General features: G+C 48.0%; 1 protein-coding gene across 2 annotated transcripts in view; it reads left to right on the top strand.

Moving 5' to 3' along the window:
* The window catches only part of LOC132399539 (SHC-transforming protein 1-like), a 51908-nt gene extending 36718 nt beyond the window's left edge, over positions 1 to 15190 (top strand). Inside the window, exons 8-12 of one of the 2 annotated variants that reach the window (XM_059980010.1) lie at positions 2827 to 3019; positions 4839 to 4914; positions 5875 to 6036; positions 8458 to 8723; positions 10872 to 15190. In XM_059980010.1, the coding sequence (XP_059835993.1) occupies positions 2827 to 3019; positions 4839 to 4914; positions 5875 to 6036; positions 8458 to 8723; positions 10872 to 11000 (826 nt within the window). In that variant the 3' untranslated portion in view covers positions 11001 to 15190. Of the gene's footprint in view, positions 1 to 2826; positions 3020 to 4838; positions 4915 to 5874; positions 6049 to 8457; positions 8724 to 10871 lie in introns of both variants that reach the window. The other variant, XM_059980009.1, reaches the window with a different exon arrangement.
* Positions 15191 to 19805: the final 4615 nt, after the last annotated feature.

The raw sequence follows: 19805 nt of genomic DNA, 5'->3' as shown, positions 1-19805 counted from the left end.
GCATCTTGCATTCCCATCTTCCATCATTGCGCTTGTGTGTTTATGTCCATACCGACCTCTGGTGTTGCATGAGTGTTCAATTTACACACTTTTCCCGTGATTGCATGGGTTTCCCCACAATTCTCCAGTTCCCTCTCACATCCCAACGGTATGTGTGGTTGGTGGGTTCATCAGAATAGAGGGATGTCCCTTCAGAACTGAGACGAGGAGGAATTTCTCCAGCCAGAAGGTGGAATTCATTACCATGTGGTGCTGAGCAGTGGATATATTTAAGGCAGGGATTGATAAATTCATGGTTCTTGATGGGTTATGGGGAGAAGGTAGGGGAATGGGGTTGAGGAAAAAAAATCAAACATCAACTAATGGTGGAGCAGACTCAGTGGGCCAAATGGCCTAATTCTGCTCCTGTGTCTTATGGCAGAGATGAGGAGAGAAAGATTGAAATAGGACCTTAGACACAACTTCTTCATAGAGAGGGTGGTGTGTATGTAAAATGAGCTGCTGGAGGAAGTGGTTGAGGCAGGTACAATAATATCATTTAGAAGCCACTTGGACAGGTACATGGATAGGAAACATGCTAAAAGGATGAGCTTATGTGGGCAACTTAGTTGGCATGGAACAGTTGGGCTGAAGGACTTGTTTCCGTGCTTTGTGTATGTCTCTATGACTGGTTGCTTATGTGCTATAGGCTAAACATACATCATGTGCTTGATTCTAAAAGGAGTAGCTTTATTTGTCACATATACATTGCAGCGTTGAAATGTGCAGTGTGCGTCAAAGACCAACACGATCTGAGCATGTGCTAAGGGTAGCCCAGGCTTCCAGTACCAAGATAGCATGCCCACAACTTAACGCGTCCATCTTCAGAATGTGGGAGCAGCTGGAGGAAACCCACGTGGTCATGGGGAGAACACAAATTCCTTGCAGACAGTAGCGGGAATTGAACCCCGATTACAATCGCTAACTGCTACAATACTGTGCTGCCCATAGTAATAATAGTACATTAGAGAAAACTCCACAGCAAGTCTTGATCCGCCATCATTTGAGCTTTATTCTGCTGTTGGGCTGTCTGAACGTACTTTATTTTATTTATTTAGAGATTCAACACAGAATAGATCCTTTCGACCCAGCAAGCCGTACCGCCCAGCAGCACACCTGTTTAACCCCACCCTACTCACATGACAATTTACAACAACCTGATCGTACGTCTTTGGAATATGGAAGGGAACCAGAACGTCTTGAAAAAGCACAAGCGTTCATGGGAAGAATGCTCAAACTCCCGATGTCCCAAGCTGTAAAGTGTTGGGCTGACCGCTGTGCTACCATGGCATCTTTAGTGATCCTGGCCCAACAGCAGGATGACATTCTCAGCCCTGTTGAAGAAACAGCTGGAAGTCTCTCATCTTCATGCAGCGCAGGCAGCCCATGTGTCACATATTAGCTCCTGGCGATGGATAATGCCAACAAATGCTGGATGTGGGCTCAAACAAGCTGCCAGCTTGTCACTCTTTATGTCCCAGTCTGTTCAGTTTACTCTGCCAGCCATTCAGACCAAGGCTCAATTAACACCACACTGAGTTATTTAGATTTGCCCTTTCAGTGGTTGGCTGTCCATGCTGAGTTGTTGTCTATAAACTGAATGGATTTAGTGCGGCGTTCTAAGTACTGGGCTTTTGGTACTGCAAGGGGTGTCTCATGCTTTTATTGTGCTGCTGGGTTTGTTCTGAGAAAATTCCCTAACAATTCGAAGTGTGGTAGAAGCAAGGTAGAAGTTTCCTCACAGATGGATATCCTGCCGATCCCTCTTCAACACAGCAGAAGGATAGTGGAGAGGGTGTGTGTGATGGAGCAGTGTAGAGGGAGTTTCACTCTGTGTCTGACCCCGGGAGTGTGTGATGGAGCAGTGTAGAGGGAGATTCACTCTGTGTCTGACCCCGGGAGTGTGTGATGGAGCAGTGTAGAGGGAGTTTCACTATGTGTCTGACCCCAGGAGTGTGTGATGGGACAGTGTGGAGGGAGCTTCATTCTGTGTCTGACCCCGGGAGTGTGTGATGGGACACTGTAGAGGGAGCTTCACTCTGTGTCTGACCCTGAGAGTGTGTGATGGGACGGTGTAGAGGGAGCTTCACTCTGTGTCTGACCCCGGGAGTGTGTGATGGGACGGTGTAGAGGGAGCTTTACTCTGTGTCTGACCCCGGGAGTGTGTGATGGGACAGTGTAGAGGGAGCTTCACTTTGTGTTTGACTCCGGGAAATACTCAAGGAAGGGGAGGGAGAAGGATGGAGAGAGAGATTCTTGGGGAGGAATAGGGATACAGAAGATTCTCAAGGAGGGAGAGATAAATAGAGATTCTCATGGAGGAAAGGGATAGGGAAAGAGAGAGCGAAAGTCTCAGAGAGAGACAGGGAGAATAGACAGACTCAAGGAGAAGGACAGACCAGAGTCTCAAAGTCAGACATAGCACAACAAGCGGCCCTTCTACCCACTGAGTCCATTCTGACCACCAGCCACCTATTTACACTGAGCCACATTCCCATCAACTCCTTGCAGAACTTACCCCTTATCCGCACACCCTGGGGAGTGACTTTCATCATTAGGTTGGGAATGGGGGGAACTGCTGTGCCCACACGGTCACAAGGAGAACATAAAAACCACACACACACACACACACACACACACACACACACACACACACACACACACACACACAATGTCAACATTGACACACAGTCTCGGGAACCACGTGTCAACGGTCTACCTGTTGTGCCATCGCCCCATTTTGAATGCTAATCTGTCTTTTGTTTCTGTGTTCCCGGCACGCTCAAGGATGGCAGGATTTGATGCCTCGGCATGGGACGAGGAGGAGGATGAGCAAGCAGACCACCAGTACTACAACGACTTCCCGGGCAAGGAGCCCCCTCTTGGTGGGCTGGTGGATATCAGGCAGCGGGAAGGGGTGGCGGCCCCCAGGAGTTCAGCTGCGTCATCTCAACTGCCCAATCACATGGGAGCCACGTTGGTCAGTGTCCTGTATTGTGTGCCACACATCGATCGGTTCTCGCTGAGCCCCTGCGGTGGTGTAGTCACCAGAAAGACTAGCATTCATCGCCCATCCCTCATTGCCCCTCGAGAGTAGGGTGAGGTGGTTTACCGCCATCTTGAATCACCATAGTCTGTGTGGGGAAAGGTGCTCCTGTGGTTCTGATGGGGACAGAGTTCTGGGATTCAGACATGGTGTTGGTAGGACAGAGTATCAAGTACAGCTATGGTCACCCTGTTAATTAGAAAAATGTTATTTAACTAGAAAGAGTGCGGTGAAGATTTACAAGGATGCTGCCAGGACTTGAGGGCCTGAGTTATAGGGAGAGATTGGGCTGTTTGCATCTTGGAATGTAGGAGCGAGGGGACAACCTTATAGAACTGTTTAAAATTATAAGCAGCATAGATTTCAGAGTCAGCGGCCTGGATTCAATTCTTCTGCTGTGTGTAAGGAGCTTATGCGTTCTCCCCGTGAGTCTATGCGGGTGCTCTGGTTTCCTCCCACGTTCCAAGGACGTATGGGCTAGTATGTTAATTGGTCACGTGGATGTAATAGGGCAGCCGGTGCTCATTTTCCAGCAGGGTCTATTCCCGTGCTGTATTTCCAAATAAAATTTTTTGAAAAATAAAGGGAGTCCATAAGAGCAAAGTCAATCCATTCAATCCACTCCACATTCTCTCACAGCTGATTTATTATCCCCTTAACTCCATTCTCCTGCCTTCTCCATGTTATCTTTGACCCCCTTACTGATCAACAACATCAATCTTCACTTTAAATGTATTTAATGACTTGGTCACCACGGCCATCTGGAGCAATGAATTCTACAGATTCACCTCCCTCAGATAAAGGAATTCCTCCTCATCTTATTCTAAAGGGGTGTCCCTCTGTTCTGAGGCTGTGCCTGTTGGTCCTAGACTCTTCCCACTATTGGAAACATCGTCTCTTAAAAGGTGGGTGGAAGCAATTATTTTCGCTAGTGTAAGGAAATTCAAAACTTGGGGGCATAGGTTTAAAAGGGTCCTGAGTGTATGGAACAAGCTATTAGACGAAGTGGTTGAGGTAGGTACAGTACTATCATTTCAGAAACACTTGGATTGTACATTGAGGATGGGGCTTGGAGGGATGTGAGCCGAATGCAGGAAACCAGGACTAGCTGTGTGGATACCGTGGTTCGGCTGAAGGGCACACATCCGTACGGTGTTGCTGTACGGCTCCGATGTCGCAGCAGTGAATGATCAGTAGGCTGAGGGGGAGCCTATGGATGATGCTGTTCCACTTGGCAGGAGAACTGGTGGGTTCAGGAGGGATTGTTGGAATAGGCCGTGGTGCGTTTTAGAGACAGTGCACACTACACCTGCTGTGGTGGAGGGAGAGACAATCTAGGGATGAAGATGGGCTGCTTTGTCTTGGCTCTGTGTGTGTGTGTATACACACGCACAGGAAGTTTGCACATTTTCCCCGTAACTGCGTGTGTTTCCTCCCACATCCCATTGAGACGGGGAGTCAGTGGGTTAAACCTCCTCCCCTTAGGTGGGGGGGAATAGAATCTGGGGAGAAAATAAAATGAAATAGGGACATAGGGTGTACATGGGTGGCTTGTGTTTGGTACGAACTTGGTGGGCCAAAGGGCCTCTTTCCATGCTGTATGAACCTATGCAGAGGCCTGAGTTCAAATCCCACCAGGAATTACAGAATTAAAATTCATTTAATAGTCTTGTAAAGCCTGTGCAGTAGAAATTCAAATGTTTTCAGACTCCTATCCAGCTGTTTTACTTCCCGTTCACCTCTGTTTGTGCAGCCTGTCGGCCAGACATCTGGGAATCTCTACGACATTCGCTCCTCTGACGCTCAAAAGCATCCATCCACGGTACAAGGTGAGCGGCGGGGTGGGTTCGCCGATCATTGCTTCTGGGTTACGGACTGATTCCCAGTGGATCAATCAGAGTAGCACGCTGAGGTCTGCCAGTGGGATGTGGGAAGAGAAACGCACACGGTCACAGGGAGAACAAGCAGTCTCCACATGATCACAAGCATACATGCATATACACACAGAGCGCCAGAGGTTGGGCTCAAACCCGCGTCCCTGGAGCCATGAGGCATTGGCTCTACTGGAAAGCTACTCGGTCCCTCTACCCTGTTCTTATTCAATAACATTGTGGGGATATTTAACTCTTCTTAATTTTCCCAGTGTCCACCTATATGATGAAAGCTAGTTAACCTGAGTTGTTAACTGTGAGCTTCTCCCACTTCTCCCTCTGCCCTCTCTATCCCTCAACCCCCTTCCTTGTCCCTTACCACTCTCCCTTCTCCTTTCCTTCTTCCCTCCTTCCTCCTCTGACCTTTTCTCCTCATTGCCCCTCTGCCCTCTCCCCTCTTTGTTTCTCGCTCCCTCCCTCTTAGCCTCCCCCTTTCTCTCAATCACTCTCCCCTATTCCATCCCTCTTCCTCCACCCCTACCCTTCTCCCTTCCTTCCACTCACTCCCTTTACCTCCCTCACTACTCTGACCCACAACCCCACTCCCTCCTTCTCCCCATTACCCCTCTTGTCTCTCTTCCCTCTCTCTTTCCCTTCCTCTCTCCCTCCCCTTCTCTTCCTCCCCCTCCCTCCATTGCTCCACCATCCTCTCTTCCCCCCCCCCCCCCCCCCCCACCAGTAGTGCCACATGCCTGCTGAGCGCTCTCAGCGTTCCTCAGGCCAGGTCCGATATTCCTTGTTGGGCAATTCCTGGAAAGCCCACCATCTCTCTCCACGTACCTGCGGGCACCAGGGCACCATGGAGGGTTGCAGTGGTGAAGCAGCCTGTTTTGACCTGGTGCCCTGTGACCTCCGCAGGTGCCGTCCCGAACAGGTTTACACAGCCTGGGAAGAGCAGCAGCCGTTCTGACCTGTTCGACGACCCATCGTACGTCAATGTGCAGAGCCTGGAGAAAGGGAAGCCCCAGCCCGGGGCCACTCATGCCAACGGCAGCACCCAGAAGGACATCTTCGACATGAGTGAGTGTCCCGGTGAGATTCCGTGAAGTACAGACACGTTGTATCCCTACTCATCAAGGAAACCAGAGTCACGCAGAATGGAAACAGACCTTTGGCCCATCTAAGCTAGTCCCATTTGGCCCATATCTCTGTAAACCTTTCCTTTCCATGTACTTTTTAGAACTGTTAATGTACCTGCTTCAACCACTTCCTCTTGAAACTCATTCCATAGATGAACCACCCCCCGGGTGAAAGTTCCAAATAAATCTCTCCCCTCTTCCCTCTCACCTTCAACCTCTACCCTCTAGCTCTTGATTCATCAACCTAGGAAAAAGGTCTGTGTGTATTTGTCGTATGTATACCCCTCATGATTTTATACATCTCTGTCAAGACACTTCTCAGTGTGCTGCGCATCAATGAGTTAAGTCCCAACCTGCTCAACCTCTCCCTATCCTTCGATTCCTGGCAAGAAAGATCTCATCCCAAAATGTGACTGTTTACTCATTTCTGTTGATGCTGCCTGGCCTGCTGAGTTCCTCCCAACGTTTTGTGTATGTCACTTTGGATTTCCAGTATCTGCAGGTTTTTTCATGTTTGCTCCTTATAAACCTCATCTGCAGTCTTTCCAGCTTAATGGCATCTTTCCTGCAGTAGAGTGACCAAAAGCGAGCACAACATTCCAAATGTGATCTCACTAACACCTTGTACAACATCGCATCACAACTCCTGTACTCAGTGCCCTAACTGATGAAGGCCAGCGTGCCAGATGCATTCTTCACTGCCCTGTCTACCTGTCACTCCACTTTCAGGGAACCATATACCTGTACCCCCAGGTGCCTCTGTTTCACAACGGTCCCAGGGCCCGTCCAGTGTGTCGCACTTAGCAGAGTTAAATTCCATTTGCCATACCTCAGCCTGCTTACCCAACAGATCAAGATCCCTCCATAAATCCTGATAACCGTCTTCATTGTTAATGACACTCTCAGTATAATCTGACCAGGAATTTTTTCCTCTTTAGGAACCGTGGAACAGCAAGGACGTATTTAGAGAAATCTGGATATAGAGGGATAAATAATCAGGGAGGGATGATGAGGGGCAGAAAAATAGCAGAGTGCAGACGGACCAAATGGCCTAATTGCCAGAAGTTCACCATTTCAGTCTACTTACGAGTTTGTTAAGTCAAGTACAGGTACAGGTACAATGAAATACTTGCTTGTTTTAGCATCACAGTTACACAGACAACATTAATTATAGAAGTCAGTGTAGAAAAACACTCTGAAAAGAAAAATTCCATTAATTTTCGGTTGCCCCTTTGTAGGGAGGATGTAGAGACTTTGGAGAGGGTGCAGAAGAGTTCACTTTTATGCTGCCTGCATTAGAGGGCATGAGCTAGGAGGAGAGATTGGACAACTTAGGTTGTTTTCTCTGGAGCGGCAGAGGCTGAGGGGAGACCTGATAGAGGCTTATGAGAGGCATAGATAGAGTAGACCGCCAGTCTCTCTGTCCCAGGGTCAAAATGTCTAGAGGGCACCTATTTAAGGTGAGAGGGTTAATTAAGTTCAGGGGAGATGTGCAGAGAAAATTTTTTACACAGAGTTATGGGTGTCTGGAATGTGCTGCCGGGTTGGTATAGGAGGTGGACACAATAGAGGTGTTTAAGAGGCTCTTGAATAGCACAGGAATGTGCAGAGAATGCGGGTTTGAGCATTGTGTAGACACAAAGAGTAAGCAGCCAGTATCTTTCTCCCGGGGTGAAAATGACAAATTAGTCCAAAGAAATTCAGGTCAAGGTGAGTTTATTATCATGTATACAAGGATGGTGAGGTACAGTTGCAATGAAAATCTTGCTGCTCATAGATATAGACAGCATGTAAATTATACACAAATCATATACAATGTTAAATAAAGGCGTGCAAAACAAAACAGCCCACTATCAGACACAGATCACACATAATTAGTCTATATTACACCAGGATATCCCTGATAGATTTACGAGGATGTCTCCAGGACTTGAGTTATCGTGAGAAGCTGGTCAAGCTGGCACTTTATCTCTTGGGGTGTAGGAGACTGATGAGACCCTAAAGAGATGTTTAAAATCATAGGAGAGTTGATAGGATTTTTGCAGTCTTTTTCTGAGGAAAGTGAAACAGTTTTAGAGGACACAGGTGTAAGGTGAGAAGGAGAAGATTTAAAAGGGGCCTGAGAGGGAGAAGAAGGTGGCCAGTATTTGGAACACGCTTCCAGCAGAAGAGATCAAGGCAGGTACATTAACAGCATTGAAGATGTACTTGGACAGGTGTGTGGATAGAAAAGGTTCAGAGGCATATGGGACAAATATTCTTATTGTAACTAATAGCATTTTTATGTCTGCGGCAAAACGAATTTCACACCGTATGTCAGTGATAATAAACCTGACTCTGATCTCTTGTACTTTCAATTCAGAGCCGTTCGAGGATGCGCTGAGGTCTCCCCACCAGCTGCCTCTTGCCAGCAGCCCTCCCACGCACATCACAGCCTCCATGGAGGAACAGCTGCTGAAGGAGGTCTGGTACCAAGGCAAGATGAACCGCAAGGAGGCTGAGAAGCTGCTACGGTCCAACGGCGACTTCCTGGTGCGCGAGAGCACCACCACCCCCGGCCAGTACGTGCTGACCGGGCTACAGAACGGTCAACCCAAGCACCTGTTGCTCGTCGACCCAGAGGGCGTGGTAAGCTCCGAGTCACGCCGCCCGTGTTGGCCTGCGCCCCTGCCCCTCTCCTGTGAAACACGGGTGATCATTTTCCGTTAGGGTGATGGTAACTTCAACGGTGATAAGGCAGGCAGGGTGGCGAAGGCATTTGGCACACTCCTTCAAAGTCAAAGTCGTTTGCTGCCATATGCATTTGTACATGTACGTTGTACATATGAGCTGAGAGGAAAAGTAAACCTGACACAAAGAAATGGCAGAGCAGACTCGATGGGCCAAATGGCCTAATGCTCCTGTGGTCTTAGGATATGCACGGTGCAATGAAGAGCTTACACGCAGCAGTATCACAAGCACACGGCATCACATACGCAGCATTCACTAGAAAAAAAATCAGACTATATACAATCTTTGCAGGAACATGATTAGAACAAAAATTATCCATTTTAGTGATCAAAGTGGTCTCACTGTTGCTATACTGAGTCAGTGCTTAATTGGTTTATTATTGTCACGTGTACCGAGATACAGTGAAAAGCTTTTACTTGCATGCCATCCATATCGAGCACCTTGTGTTCAAGTACAGTGTTGTGCAGAAGTCCAAAGCATATATATCACCTTGGTCTCTATTGGGAACTGAGTGAGGGAAGGTGGCAGGGAGAAGGGGAATCATGGTTGGGAAATGAGGAAGGGAGAGGGGAGGGAGCAGGAAACACCAGAGGACATTCTGTAATGATCAATAAACCAATTGTTTGGTGTCTCGGGGTTGGGTGTGTCTGCACCCATGCCAGCCCCTGGCCCTGGCACTCCTTCTCTTCCACCTGTCTCACACCCTTCCACAGCACTCCAACCCTGGCTCCTGCCAGATTTACAACCTCACTCTGCACACTGTGGTGTCAAATAGAGTACTGTGCAAAGGTCTTGGGTGCTCTAGTTATAGAAACATAGAAAACTACAGCACAATACAGGCCCTTTGGTCCTTACCGGAGAAATTACCTAGGGTTACCCATAGCCCCCTGAGTTCCGTGTACCTGTCCAAGAGTCTCTTAAAAGACCCTATTGTATCCGCCTCCACCGCTGCTGCCGGCAGCCCATTCCACGCACTCACCACTCTCTGCACAACAACTTGCCCCTGGCGTCTCCTCTCTACCTACTTCCAAGCACCTTAAAAACTGTGCCCTCTTGTGATAGCCATTCCAGCCCAGGAGAAAGCCTCTGACTATCCACACGATCAATGCCTCTCATCTTATATATCTTGTACACATAGGTGTGCCTAAGACTTTTGAACAGTACTGTAGATCAAGGCAGTTAGAGGAAAACAGAATGAGAAATATAGTGTTACAGAGAAATGCAGTACAAGTAGACAATAGGGTACAAGAGCCACAATGCGGTAAGTTGGAAGATTAAGTCTTCATCGGGCAGCCTGGTCAGCATGGACGAGTTGGGCTAAAGGGCCTGTTTCTGTGCTGTATGATTCTTCCTTCCACTTTCAACTTCAGGGTTAGGGAGCAGGATATTGGGACAGGAGGAAGGAACCTCTCTCTGCCTCGCCATGAGATCGGGACTGGTGACCTATTACCCCCAACATCGGGGTAATCTTCGTACATGACCAACTCCAGTTTAACCCCTGGCCCATATATGCCTGAGAAAGTGAGTCACAAATTGTCACAGCCCTGCCCCTCTTCTTTGGGGAGCATGTATTCACCTTCACTCCAGGGAAACGGTGGAATTCCTTGGACTTGTGCACATGTAGTTCCTGTTTTTGTCTCTCCCATCACTTGCCTTGTAAACCCTAATCAAATCAACATTTAAACTGAATCCCAGAGAGGTTGTCCCCGTTACTGCCTGCTCTTTCTGATGGGAGAAAAAGATCCCACAGCCTTGCTCTTGGAGAGCAAGTTTTCCCAGCCTTTTCTCAGGAGGAGCAGCAGTATTGTCGCGCACTGCTCCTTTGTGGGGTCTTGCTTTGTGCCATTGGCAGTCATGTTTGCCGTGCGCTTGATCATGTCTCCTAATTAATTAACGGACCTCATGTTTTTTTTCATTTTTACCCTCGCTCCCCCTCCCCATCCCCTCCCCTTCCCCCTATCCCTCATCCCTCCTCTAACTCACCTTCTTCTCCACCTCTTCTCTCTCCCCCACCCCTTCCCCCTCTCCCTCCCCTCCTTGTCGCAGGTGCGGACCAAGGACCACAGGTTTGAGAGTGTGAGCCACCTGATCAGCTACCACATGGACAACCAGCTGCCTATCCTGTCGGCGGGGAGTGAGGTGTGTCTGCAGCAGCCTGTGGAGCGCAGACTCTAGTCCCGTGAGCGTGGCCCGCCATCACCGCACAGCAGGTCTCTTGCTTCAGTCTGGATGGAAGTGCTGCTATTTGTTGAAAAGCTTTCCTTCGGATGGACGGATAGATGCTGGATTTTGCAAAGGTCGTCACACCAACTGGGGGCGGCCAGGAAATACCTGACATCCATGGTCACATAGTAACCCTCTGGCTCACGGGAGGCTCCGCATTCCTATCCCTGGAAAACTGTGGTTCCTTTCCAGAAACTTTGCACCTTTACGTGGGAGGTTATACATCTGCTCCAATACTCCTCTTCCCCTCCTCCATCCTCCCTCTTGCCCACCCTCTGCCTCCTCCTCTTCCCTCTCCTCATTCCTCCTTCCTCTTCCTTCCTCTTCTACTCTCCCTCTCTTCTTCACTTCTCCATCTTTTTCCCTCCTTACCTCTTTCTCTCTCCCTCCCTTTATCTGTCTCTCCCCTTTATCTCCCTCCCTCCCTCTTTCTCTCTCTCCCTCCCATCTCTCTCCCAACTTTTCTCTCACTTTTTCCCTTCCTTCCCCCCTCACTTTACCTTTCCCCCTCCTATTCCCTTTTCTCCCATTTCTCTCACTCTCTCCCTTTCTCTCCCCACATTTTCTAGCTCCTCTTTTCTCCCTCCCTATCTTTCTCTCTCCCCCTTCCTCTCTCCATTTCTCTTCACTACCCATCCCCCCTCTCTGTCGCACATCCCTACCACTGCACAATCAGGTTTCTTCTCTCTGGATGACAGTGAGGGAGGGGGAAGGTTGATGTGAGAGGGAGGGACAAACTCCGCACCTCCCCTCCTGTTGCACTGTGTGGGGGGGCTAGAATACTTCACCTGGCCAGAGGTGCTGGACTCTGCTGGATAAAGGTACAAAAATGCATTGACGAACAGCCAGGACTGGGGGAAGAGGGTGAAGCAAACGGTCCCAATCACCGTCCTGGTGTAAAGCTGAGGGGTGGCGACCCCTTTTAGCAAAGCCTCTAGCATTTAAATACTCCTGTGGCTTGGGACTGTGAGTGCCTGGGGATGAGTGTAGGTAAAATGGGGAGTATGGGATGTTGGGGTTCAGCTACCAGACCGGGTACATGGATGAATTTCGGGTGGTGGCGGCCTTCTGTCCACAATCCATTCAGTAGCCTGAGCTCCTGCCCCACCTGCACACACGCAAGCGCCCACCTGCTTGCACCTTCCTAGTGAAGCAGTGGGTGGAGAGAGCAGTAAGCCTTCCAGCCTGGGCTGAAGCTGGCTGCCTCTTCCATCCGTGTCGTCCCCTCCCCACCCGGAGTCTCTCCCTTGCCTTTAGTGAGAAGCCAAACGCAACAGGGGTTGGAAGCTTGCCATGCACTCGCAGGTGGGGGTGCGTGTTTGGGATCTACTCTTGTGCAGGGGGTTGGTAAGATCTTCCTTTGCCTGAAGAGGTTGGGGTTCAGGGTTGAGATCGTCCCGTGCACAGGGAGTCAGGGGGATCTCCTATGCATGGGGGGGGCAGACTCAGTACAGATCTTCCTATGTACAGGGACAGGATGGTGAGGTTTAGTGAGGAGCCAAACACAACGCTCACACAGTGTGGACTCTAGAAGAAGTGAGATGTAACAGGAGGACCCCAGTTACATCGTCAAAGCCCCTACCACCCACCCCTCTCCCCAGTTACACACACGGTCTAAACCCCCACCACCCCCTCTCTCCCCAGTTACCTGTCTAAACCCCCACCACCCCTCTCTCCCAACTGTGCTTTAAGCTCTCCTTATCCAGCTCCCAACTCCAAAGCTTTGAGTCAGGGTCAAGAAGATTGCCTGAAGACAATCCAAACGGAGCAGTTTTCCCCTCCCCCGCTCTCCTGCCACCCCTCACCCATGTGCCTGCCCCCCTACAGCTGCTCACCCTCCAGGCTCCTTGCCTCTGCTCTGTAATATCATGGCTGTTCTACCTCAATCCCCACCTGATCTCTTAATGTGCATACATCCCTCAATCTCGGGCTGAAAAGACCCTGAACAATGGAGCACCGGGTTAGTTAGCTAGTTAGGTCCATCTCCTCTATGGGGCATAGGCTGCTGCAAGCAGCCACAGCTCTCTGTTCTGGACCAGTCCTCTCAAGCGGTACCCTGATGTAACCCGTCTTCAAAGATATGTCTTCTTGCCAGAATGAGCTTCTTGGAGCTTCTGTTGGTGTTTCTATAACTCTAGGTTTTTACTGGATGGGGTTGCTAGCCCTAAGCCCGACCCCCCTCCTCCTTTTGCAGCTGGGCTTGGGACAGTCTACGGCAGAGTTATGGAGCATCGGGGGAGTGGAGAATTCCCAAAGATCCCTGTCCCTGTGAACAGCTGTGCCTCTCAGTTTCTAACAGGGTTCCTCATCCTTCGCTTGCTGTCCACCCTCTTCAAAAGAAAATGACAACTTTATAACTTAAGAAGAGTTAGTAGGCAGTTCCTGCTTCCCTCTCCAAGGTCAAGGGCAGCAGGCTTGTACTTTAGAGCAGTTTCATTTTCAAAGCAACGTGAATATTTCTCCCAGGAGATTGGTACTCAGGAAACCAAAAAGCTTGTGCAGGAACCAAGCACATGTTCTGTGAGTCCCTGGCATCAGGAGGCAGCAAGCTCACCACAACGTGACTGCAGAAATCCACCGGTAACTTCATTTACCCAATCTCCAAAGGTTATTGGAAAGTAGCAATGGGCAGAGCCCTGGGAAAAGGCTCAGTCTTAAAAGGGTGTGGGGTATGAAGTGAAGGCAAATCTGCCCAAGGTGACGCTGGATTAAGGTACCACTCTGTGTCACTGATGTGATGTTTTTAAAAGTCATTTAGTGCAATATTTTGAAGTAGGGCCACTGTAAAGGGATCCTACTCAAGTATCTAACCTCTGCTGTCCCTGTGTGTGATGGGATAGTGTAGAGGGAACTTCACTCTGTGTCTGAACCCAGGAGTGTGTGATGGGACGGCGTAGAGGGAGTTTCATTCTGTGTCTGACCCCGGGAGTGTGTGATGGGACTGTGTGGAGGGAGTTTCACTCTGTGTCTGACCCCGGGAGTGTGTGATGGAACGGTGTGGAGGGAGTTTCACTCTGTGTCTGACCCCAGGAGTGTGTGGTGTGACGGTGTAGAGGGAGCTTCACTCTGTGTCTGACCCCAGGAGTGTGTGATGGGACAGTGTGGAGGGAGTTTCACTCTGTGTCTGACCCCAGGAGTGTGTGATGGGACGGTGTGGAGGGAGTTTCACTCTGTGTCTGACCCCGGGAGTGTGTGATGGGACAGTGTGGAGGGAGTTTCACTCTGTGTCTGACCCCAGGAGTGATGGGAGTCACTCAGGATAAAAACAATAGGGGACAGTCCTTCTTAGTCTAAAGCTCTTACTTTGCCTGAAGTTTCTGCAGAGTGAAACAAGAGAGAGAGAGAGGGGGGGGGGGGGGAAGAGTTTCAACCGTCTAGATGAAGGGTCTCAACCTGAAATGTCAACTGTCCCTTTCCCTCCACAGATGCTGCCTCACCCGCTGAGTTTTTCCAGCATTTTGTGTGTTTCTCTGAAAGAAGCGAGTTAGTTCAGGGAGTAAGTGTGATGTATGGGGGGGGGGGGGGGGGGGTGGGGAGATCAGTGAAAGCTGATGCTAATTAAGAAGAACTGTTGCTTCTGAGTCCACTGCCATTTTGCTCGTGTGATTAGCTTGTAGATTGTGTGCATTACCTGATGGTTAACCTTTAGAAATTGCTGCCACTGACCACCCAGTGAGGGTGATCATGGGACAAAAATGGAGGGGTCTGGGGGGTGGTTTTAAGGTTGAAGTGACTCCAGACCTTCTATCAGGGTCGGGGATGGAACTCAGAGGCCCTTCCTCTGCCCATGCTTATTCTGGCACTGATTAGAAGCACAGGCCACCGAAGAGGCCCCACCCTCAAGATACAGAGTTTACTCAGTCAGCTGCAGAAGAACCGTGCCTTTTGCCACTTGTGGCCTGAATGTTTATGCAAAGTACTTTATCCAATCATTTGTCTAAAGAGCCTTGTAAATAATGTATTTTCCTCACCATCTCCTATTCCTATATCTGCATGTACATTATCTGGTATTCTGAAGCCAAAGTGAGATTACCACATATTCCTGATTACACCTCATTTTATGGACTTCATTGGATTGAGATCCAAATATGCATTGTACACCAAAATTTGTGGAAGAGTTTTTAAACAAATATTTTATTGGGCTTTCCTGCTGTTTTTTTTCTTGTCCATTGGAGTTTGTTAAGAAGTTGTATGATGTGTTGGCCTTCATCAGCCATGGGATTGAGTTCAAGAGCCTTGAGGTTATATAAGACCTTAGTTAGACCCCACTTGGTATTCAGTTCTAGTCAGCTCATTACAGGAAGGATGTGGATACAGAGGAGATTTACAAGGATGTTGCCTGGATTGGAGAGCAAGTCTTATGAGAATAGGTTGAGTGAACAGCATTTTCTCCTTAGAACGATGGAGGATGAGAGCTGTATAAGATGATGGGGTTGAGAGGGATAATCAGCCATGATGATCATAGTATTGTTAAACCAGTGATTAGGGTTGTGCCGGTTGGTTTAAGAACTGTATGGTTGAAAGGAAGTTACTTTTCCTAAACCTGGTGGTGTGGGACCAGACTTCTGCACCTCCTGCCTGATGGGAGTTTCCTTCTAGAGCCAGCATCTCCTGTAGATACTTCTGATGGGATCAATACTACCAATGGTGGTGAAAGCAACATTTAACATACTGGCCTTCAGTCAGTGGTTGGGAGTGATGGTGCAGTTGAATAAGCCATTGGTAAGGCTGCACTTGGAGTACTGTGTGCAATTTTGGTCACCCTGTTATGGAAAAGACATAGTTAAACTGGAAAGAGTGCAGAAAAGAACTACAAAGATGTCAGGACTAGAGGGCCTGATTTATAGGGGGAGTTAGCCAGTTGAGGTCTTTATTCATTGGAACACAGCAGAATGATGGGTGATCTTATTGAAGTGTTTAAGATTATGAGCGGTAGACATAAGATGGATGGTAACAGTCTTTTTCCCAGGGTAGGGGAATCCAAAGCAAAGAGCATAGGTTTAGTGTGAGAGGAGAAAGATTTAAAAGGGACCTTGAGGTTAGTAGGTGGTGAGTATATGGAGCAAGCTGCCAGTGGAAGTGATTGAGGCAGGTACAATTGTATAATTTATAAAGCACTTGGTTAAGTACATGGAGGGGCAGGGCTTGGAGGGATATGGGCCAACCCAGGAATTTGTTACCATTTTAGTGGGGACACTAGTTGGGGCAAAGGGGAGACAAAAGTGCTAAAAGTTGTGAGTGTGTCATGGTACTTGAGGAGAGTTTACAATTCCAAAGACCAGGGTTCTGTGTGTCTGGAGCTTGCTCATTCTTTCTGCGACCACAAGGGCTTCTCCCCACATCAGAATCTGGAGGGAGGGGTGGGGGGAATAAATTGGGGATTGATGGTTGATGGTCAGTGCATACTTGATGGGCCTGTTTCCTGACTGGAAATATCAGAAACTTTGCTTTGATAATGGAGGAAGAGAAAAGGATACCAAGGAAGCTAACATTCAAGTTCAGGATCAATTGTCATTGAGCCACACACATGTATACAGCTAAGCGAAGCAGCATTCCTCCAGGGCCATGATGGAAAAGACAGTACATACTGTCACACAGAGCGCATGTAGTTACGATAGTGCATCAAGTGTTGTCCTTGGAGGCACATGATTAAAATAGCCTGAAGTTAGCATGGAGGAAATTAAGGGAATTCTTAAGGGAAAATTTTGTCTGACAGATCTGTTGAAATTCTTTGAAGAAATAATAAGCAGGATAGACAATGGAGGATTGGTGGATGTTGTGCACCTGAATTTTCAGAGGGTGTTTGACAAGGTTCCACACATGAGGCTGCGTATTACAGTAAAGATACTACCATGGATAGAGAATTGGCAGAAGGCAAAGAGTGTGAATGAAGCAAGTCTTTTCTAGTTGGCTACTAGTGAATAGTGGGGTTCTACAGAGGTCTGTGTTGGGATCACTTTTTTACAATATATGTCAATGATTTGGATGATGGAGTTGATGCCTTTGTGGCCAAGTTTCTGGACATCACAACGATAGTTGGAGGAGCAGATACTTTTGAGGAAGGCAGAAGGACTTATATTAAGAGAATGGGCAGATGGAATACAGTGTAGTGAAGTGTATGATCATGCACTTTGGTAGAAGAAATAAAAGCACAGACTATTTTGTAAATGGAGAGGTGCAAAAGAATTCCTCGTGCAGGATTCCCTAAAGGTTAACCTTTAGGTTGAGTCAGTGGTGAGGAAAGCAAATGCAATGTTAGCATTTGTTTTGAGAAGACTAGAACATAAAAGCAAGGATGTAATGCTGAGGCTTTATAAGGCACTGTGAAGCCTCACTTGGAGTATTGTGAGCAGTTTTGGGTCCCTGAGCTAAGAAAGGATGTGTTAATGTTGGAGAGGGTTCAAAGGAGATTCAAAGATTGAAAGGCTTATTGTATGAGGAGCATTTGATGGCTCTGGGCCTATGCTCACTGGAATTCAGAAGAATGAGGGGGGATCTCATTGGAACCTATCGAATATTGAAAAGTCTCTGTAGAGTGGATGTGGTGAGGATTAGTTTCCTTTAGTGGGCGAGTCTATGACCAGAAGACGCAGCCTCAGAGTAGAGAGATGTCCATTTAGAATGGAGACAAGGAATTCCTTTAGCCAGAGAGTGGCGAATCTGTGGAACTTGTCACAGGCAGCTGTGGGTGATGTTCATTGGGTATACTTTAAGGCAGAGGTTGATAGATTGTTTATTAGTCAAGACATGAAGGGATGTGGGGAGAAGGTAGGAGATTGGGGATGAGAGGGAAATGGATCAGCCAGGATGAATTAGTGGGGCAGGCTCAATGGACCAATTGGCCTAATTCTGCTCCGAGTTATGGTCCTGGAACCACATTTCTGCGAGAACAGGAATGCAGCAGTCCCTCAATCTGTGCTGGGTTAGCCGCAGATGAAGGCAATGCAGGGAGCGATCGCTGGAGAGCAGGGCCAGCACCCAACCCAGCAAGGATTCCAGGATGCCCGCCTTTGCTTTGTTCTCTCCCATGCCACCTCTGGCGTCAGAATCACTCACAAATTAACACAATAAGCAAAATATAGTGTCAAATCACCAGCACCAGATGCATTCCAACCTGTGCAGATGTCAGAACACTTCAGAGCCCTCTGATACTGACAAGATCAGAGGTGAGTAAATTACATGGAGACTAATTAAACGCGTGCCTAGACTCTGCAGTGAAGGGCGAGAAATTTGTTGGTTTGTTCAGATTCAGATTTATTTATCATTTATACATTGAAAGGTACAGTAAGATGTGTTTGTGTTAACGACCAACACTCCCAAGAATATGCTGAGGGCAGCCTGCAAGTGTTACTGCGTATTCTGCTGGCAACATAATGTGTCTACCATGCTCAGGAGAACAACAATGAATATGCCAAGTGACAAACCATTGACAGCAAAACACGTCCCATTCCTCCCTCCCTCCCACGCACGTACACCGTCCTCTGACCCAGTACAGGTCATTTGCGGCCTCCAGCAGGCTTGTGGATTTTGGATATTATTTCTGGCTCTTTGGGTGTTCTGCCACAGGACATTTTGTTGTTGGTCTGGTCTGCACAGCAGGAGATCATGAAGTAGATTGGAGACAGTTCCTTATGGACTTCATGCACCAGATCCTTTTGGGACTTCCAGCAGGCTACAATGACACGAGAAGTTATAGAAGACAACATCTAGAAACAAGTCCTTAGCCCGTCTATTCTATGCCGAGCCATTATTCTGCCTAGTCCTATTGACCTGCACTCAGACCATAGCCCTTCATACCCATCTCATCCATGTACATATTCACGTTACTCTTAAATATTGAATTGGACTTCATATCCACTACTTGCACTGGCAGCTCATTCCACACACTCACCACCCACTGAGTGAAGTTCCTCCTCAAGTTTCCTTTAGATACTTCACCCTTTACCTACGACCTCCAGTTGTCTAACCTTACCTAAGACCTCTAGGGAAAAGCCTGCTTGCATTTACCCTATCTATATTATTCATAATTATGTATACCTCTATCAAATCTCCCCTCAGTCTTCTACAATCTAGGGAACAAAGTCCTAACCTATTAAAGCCCTTTCCTTTAACTCAAGTCCCTGCAATATCCTTGTAAATTTTCTCTGCATTCTTTCAATCTTTCCTGTAGGTGGGTGACCAGAACTGCACACAATACTCCAAATTAGTCGTCACCAATGTCTTATACAATTTCAGCATAACATCCCATCTCCTGTACTCAATTCATTGGTTTATAAAGGCCAAAAGTTTTCTTTACAACCCTATCTACCTGTGACACCACTTTCAAGGAATCATGGATCTGTATTTCCAGATCCCTCTGTTCTACAGTACTCAGCATCCTGCCACTCACTGTGTAAGACCTACCCTGGATGATCCTCCCAAAGTGCAACACCTCATACTTGTTTGCATTAAATTCCATCTGCCATTTTTCCAGCTGGTCTAGATCCCACTGCAAGCTTTGGTAGTCTTCCTCGCTGTCCAGTGCACCCCCCCCCCCCCAAGTCTTGGTGTCATTGGCTAATTTGCTGATCCAGTTTATCATATTATCAGTCAGATCATTGATTTTAGATGACAAACAACAATGGACCTAGCACTGATCTCTGTGATGCACCACTGGTCACGGGCTTCCAGTCAGAGAGGCAACTCTCAGGCTTTTTCGCAGAGTCAATGTCTAACCCAATTTACTATTTCACCGTCAAAGCCAAGTGACTGAACCTT

The sequence above is a fragment of the Hypanus sabinus genome, chromosome 9 (assembly GCF_030144855.1).
Source record: "Hypanus sabinus isolate sHypSab1 chromosome 9, sHypSab1.hap1, whole genome shotgun sequence".
Classification (NCBI taxonomy): Eukaryota; Metazoa; Chordata; class Chondrichthyes; order Myliobatiformes; family Dasyatidae; genus Hypanus; species Hypanus sabinus.
This window is presented reverse-complemented; position numbering and strand designations above follow the sequence as displayed.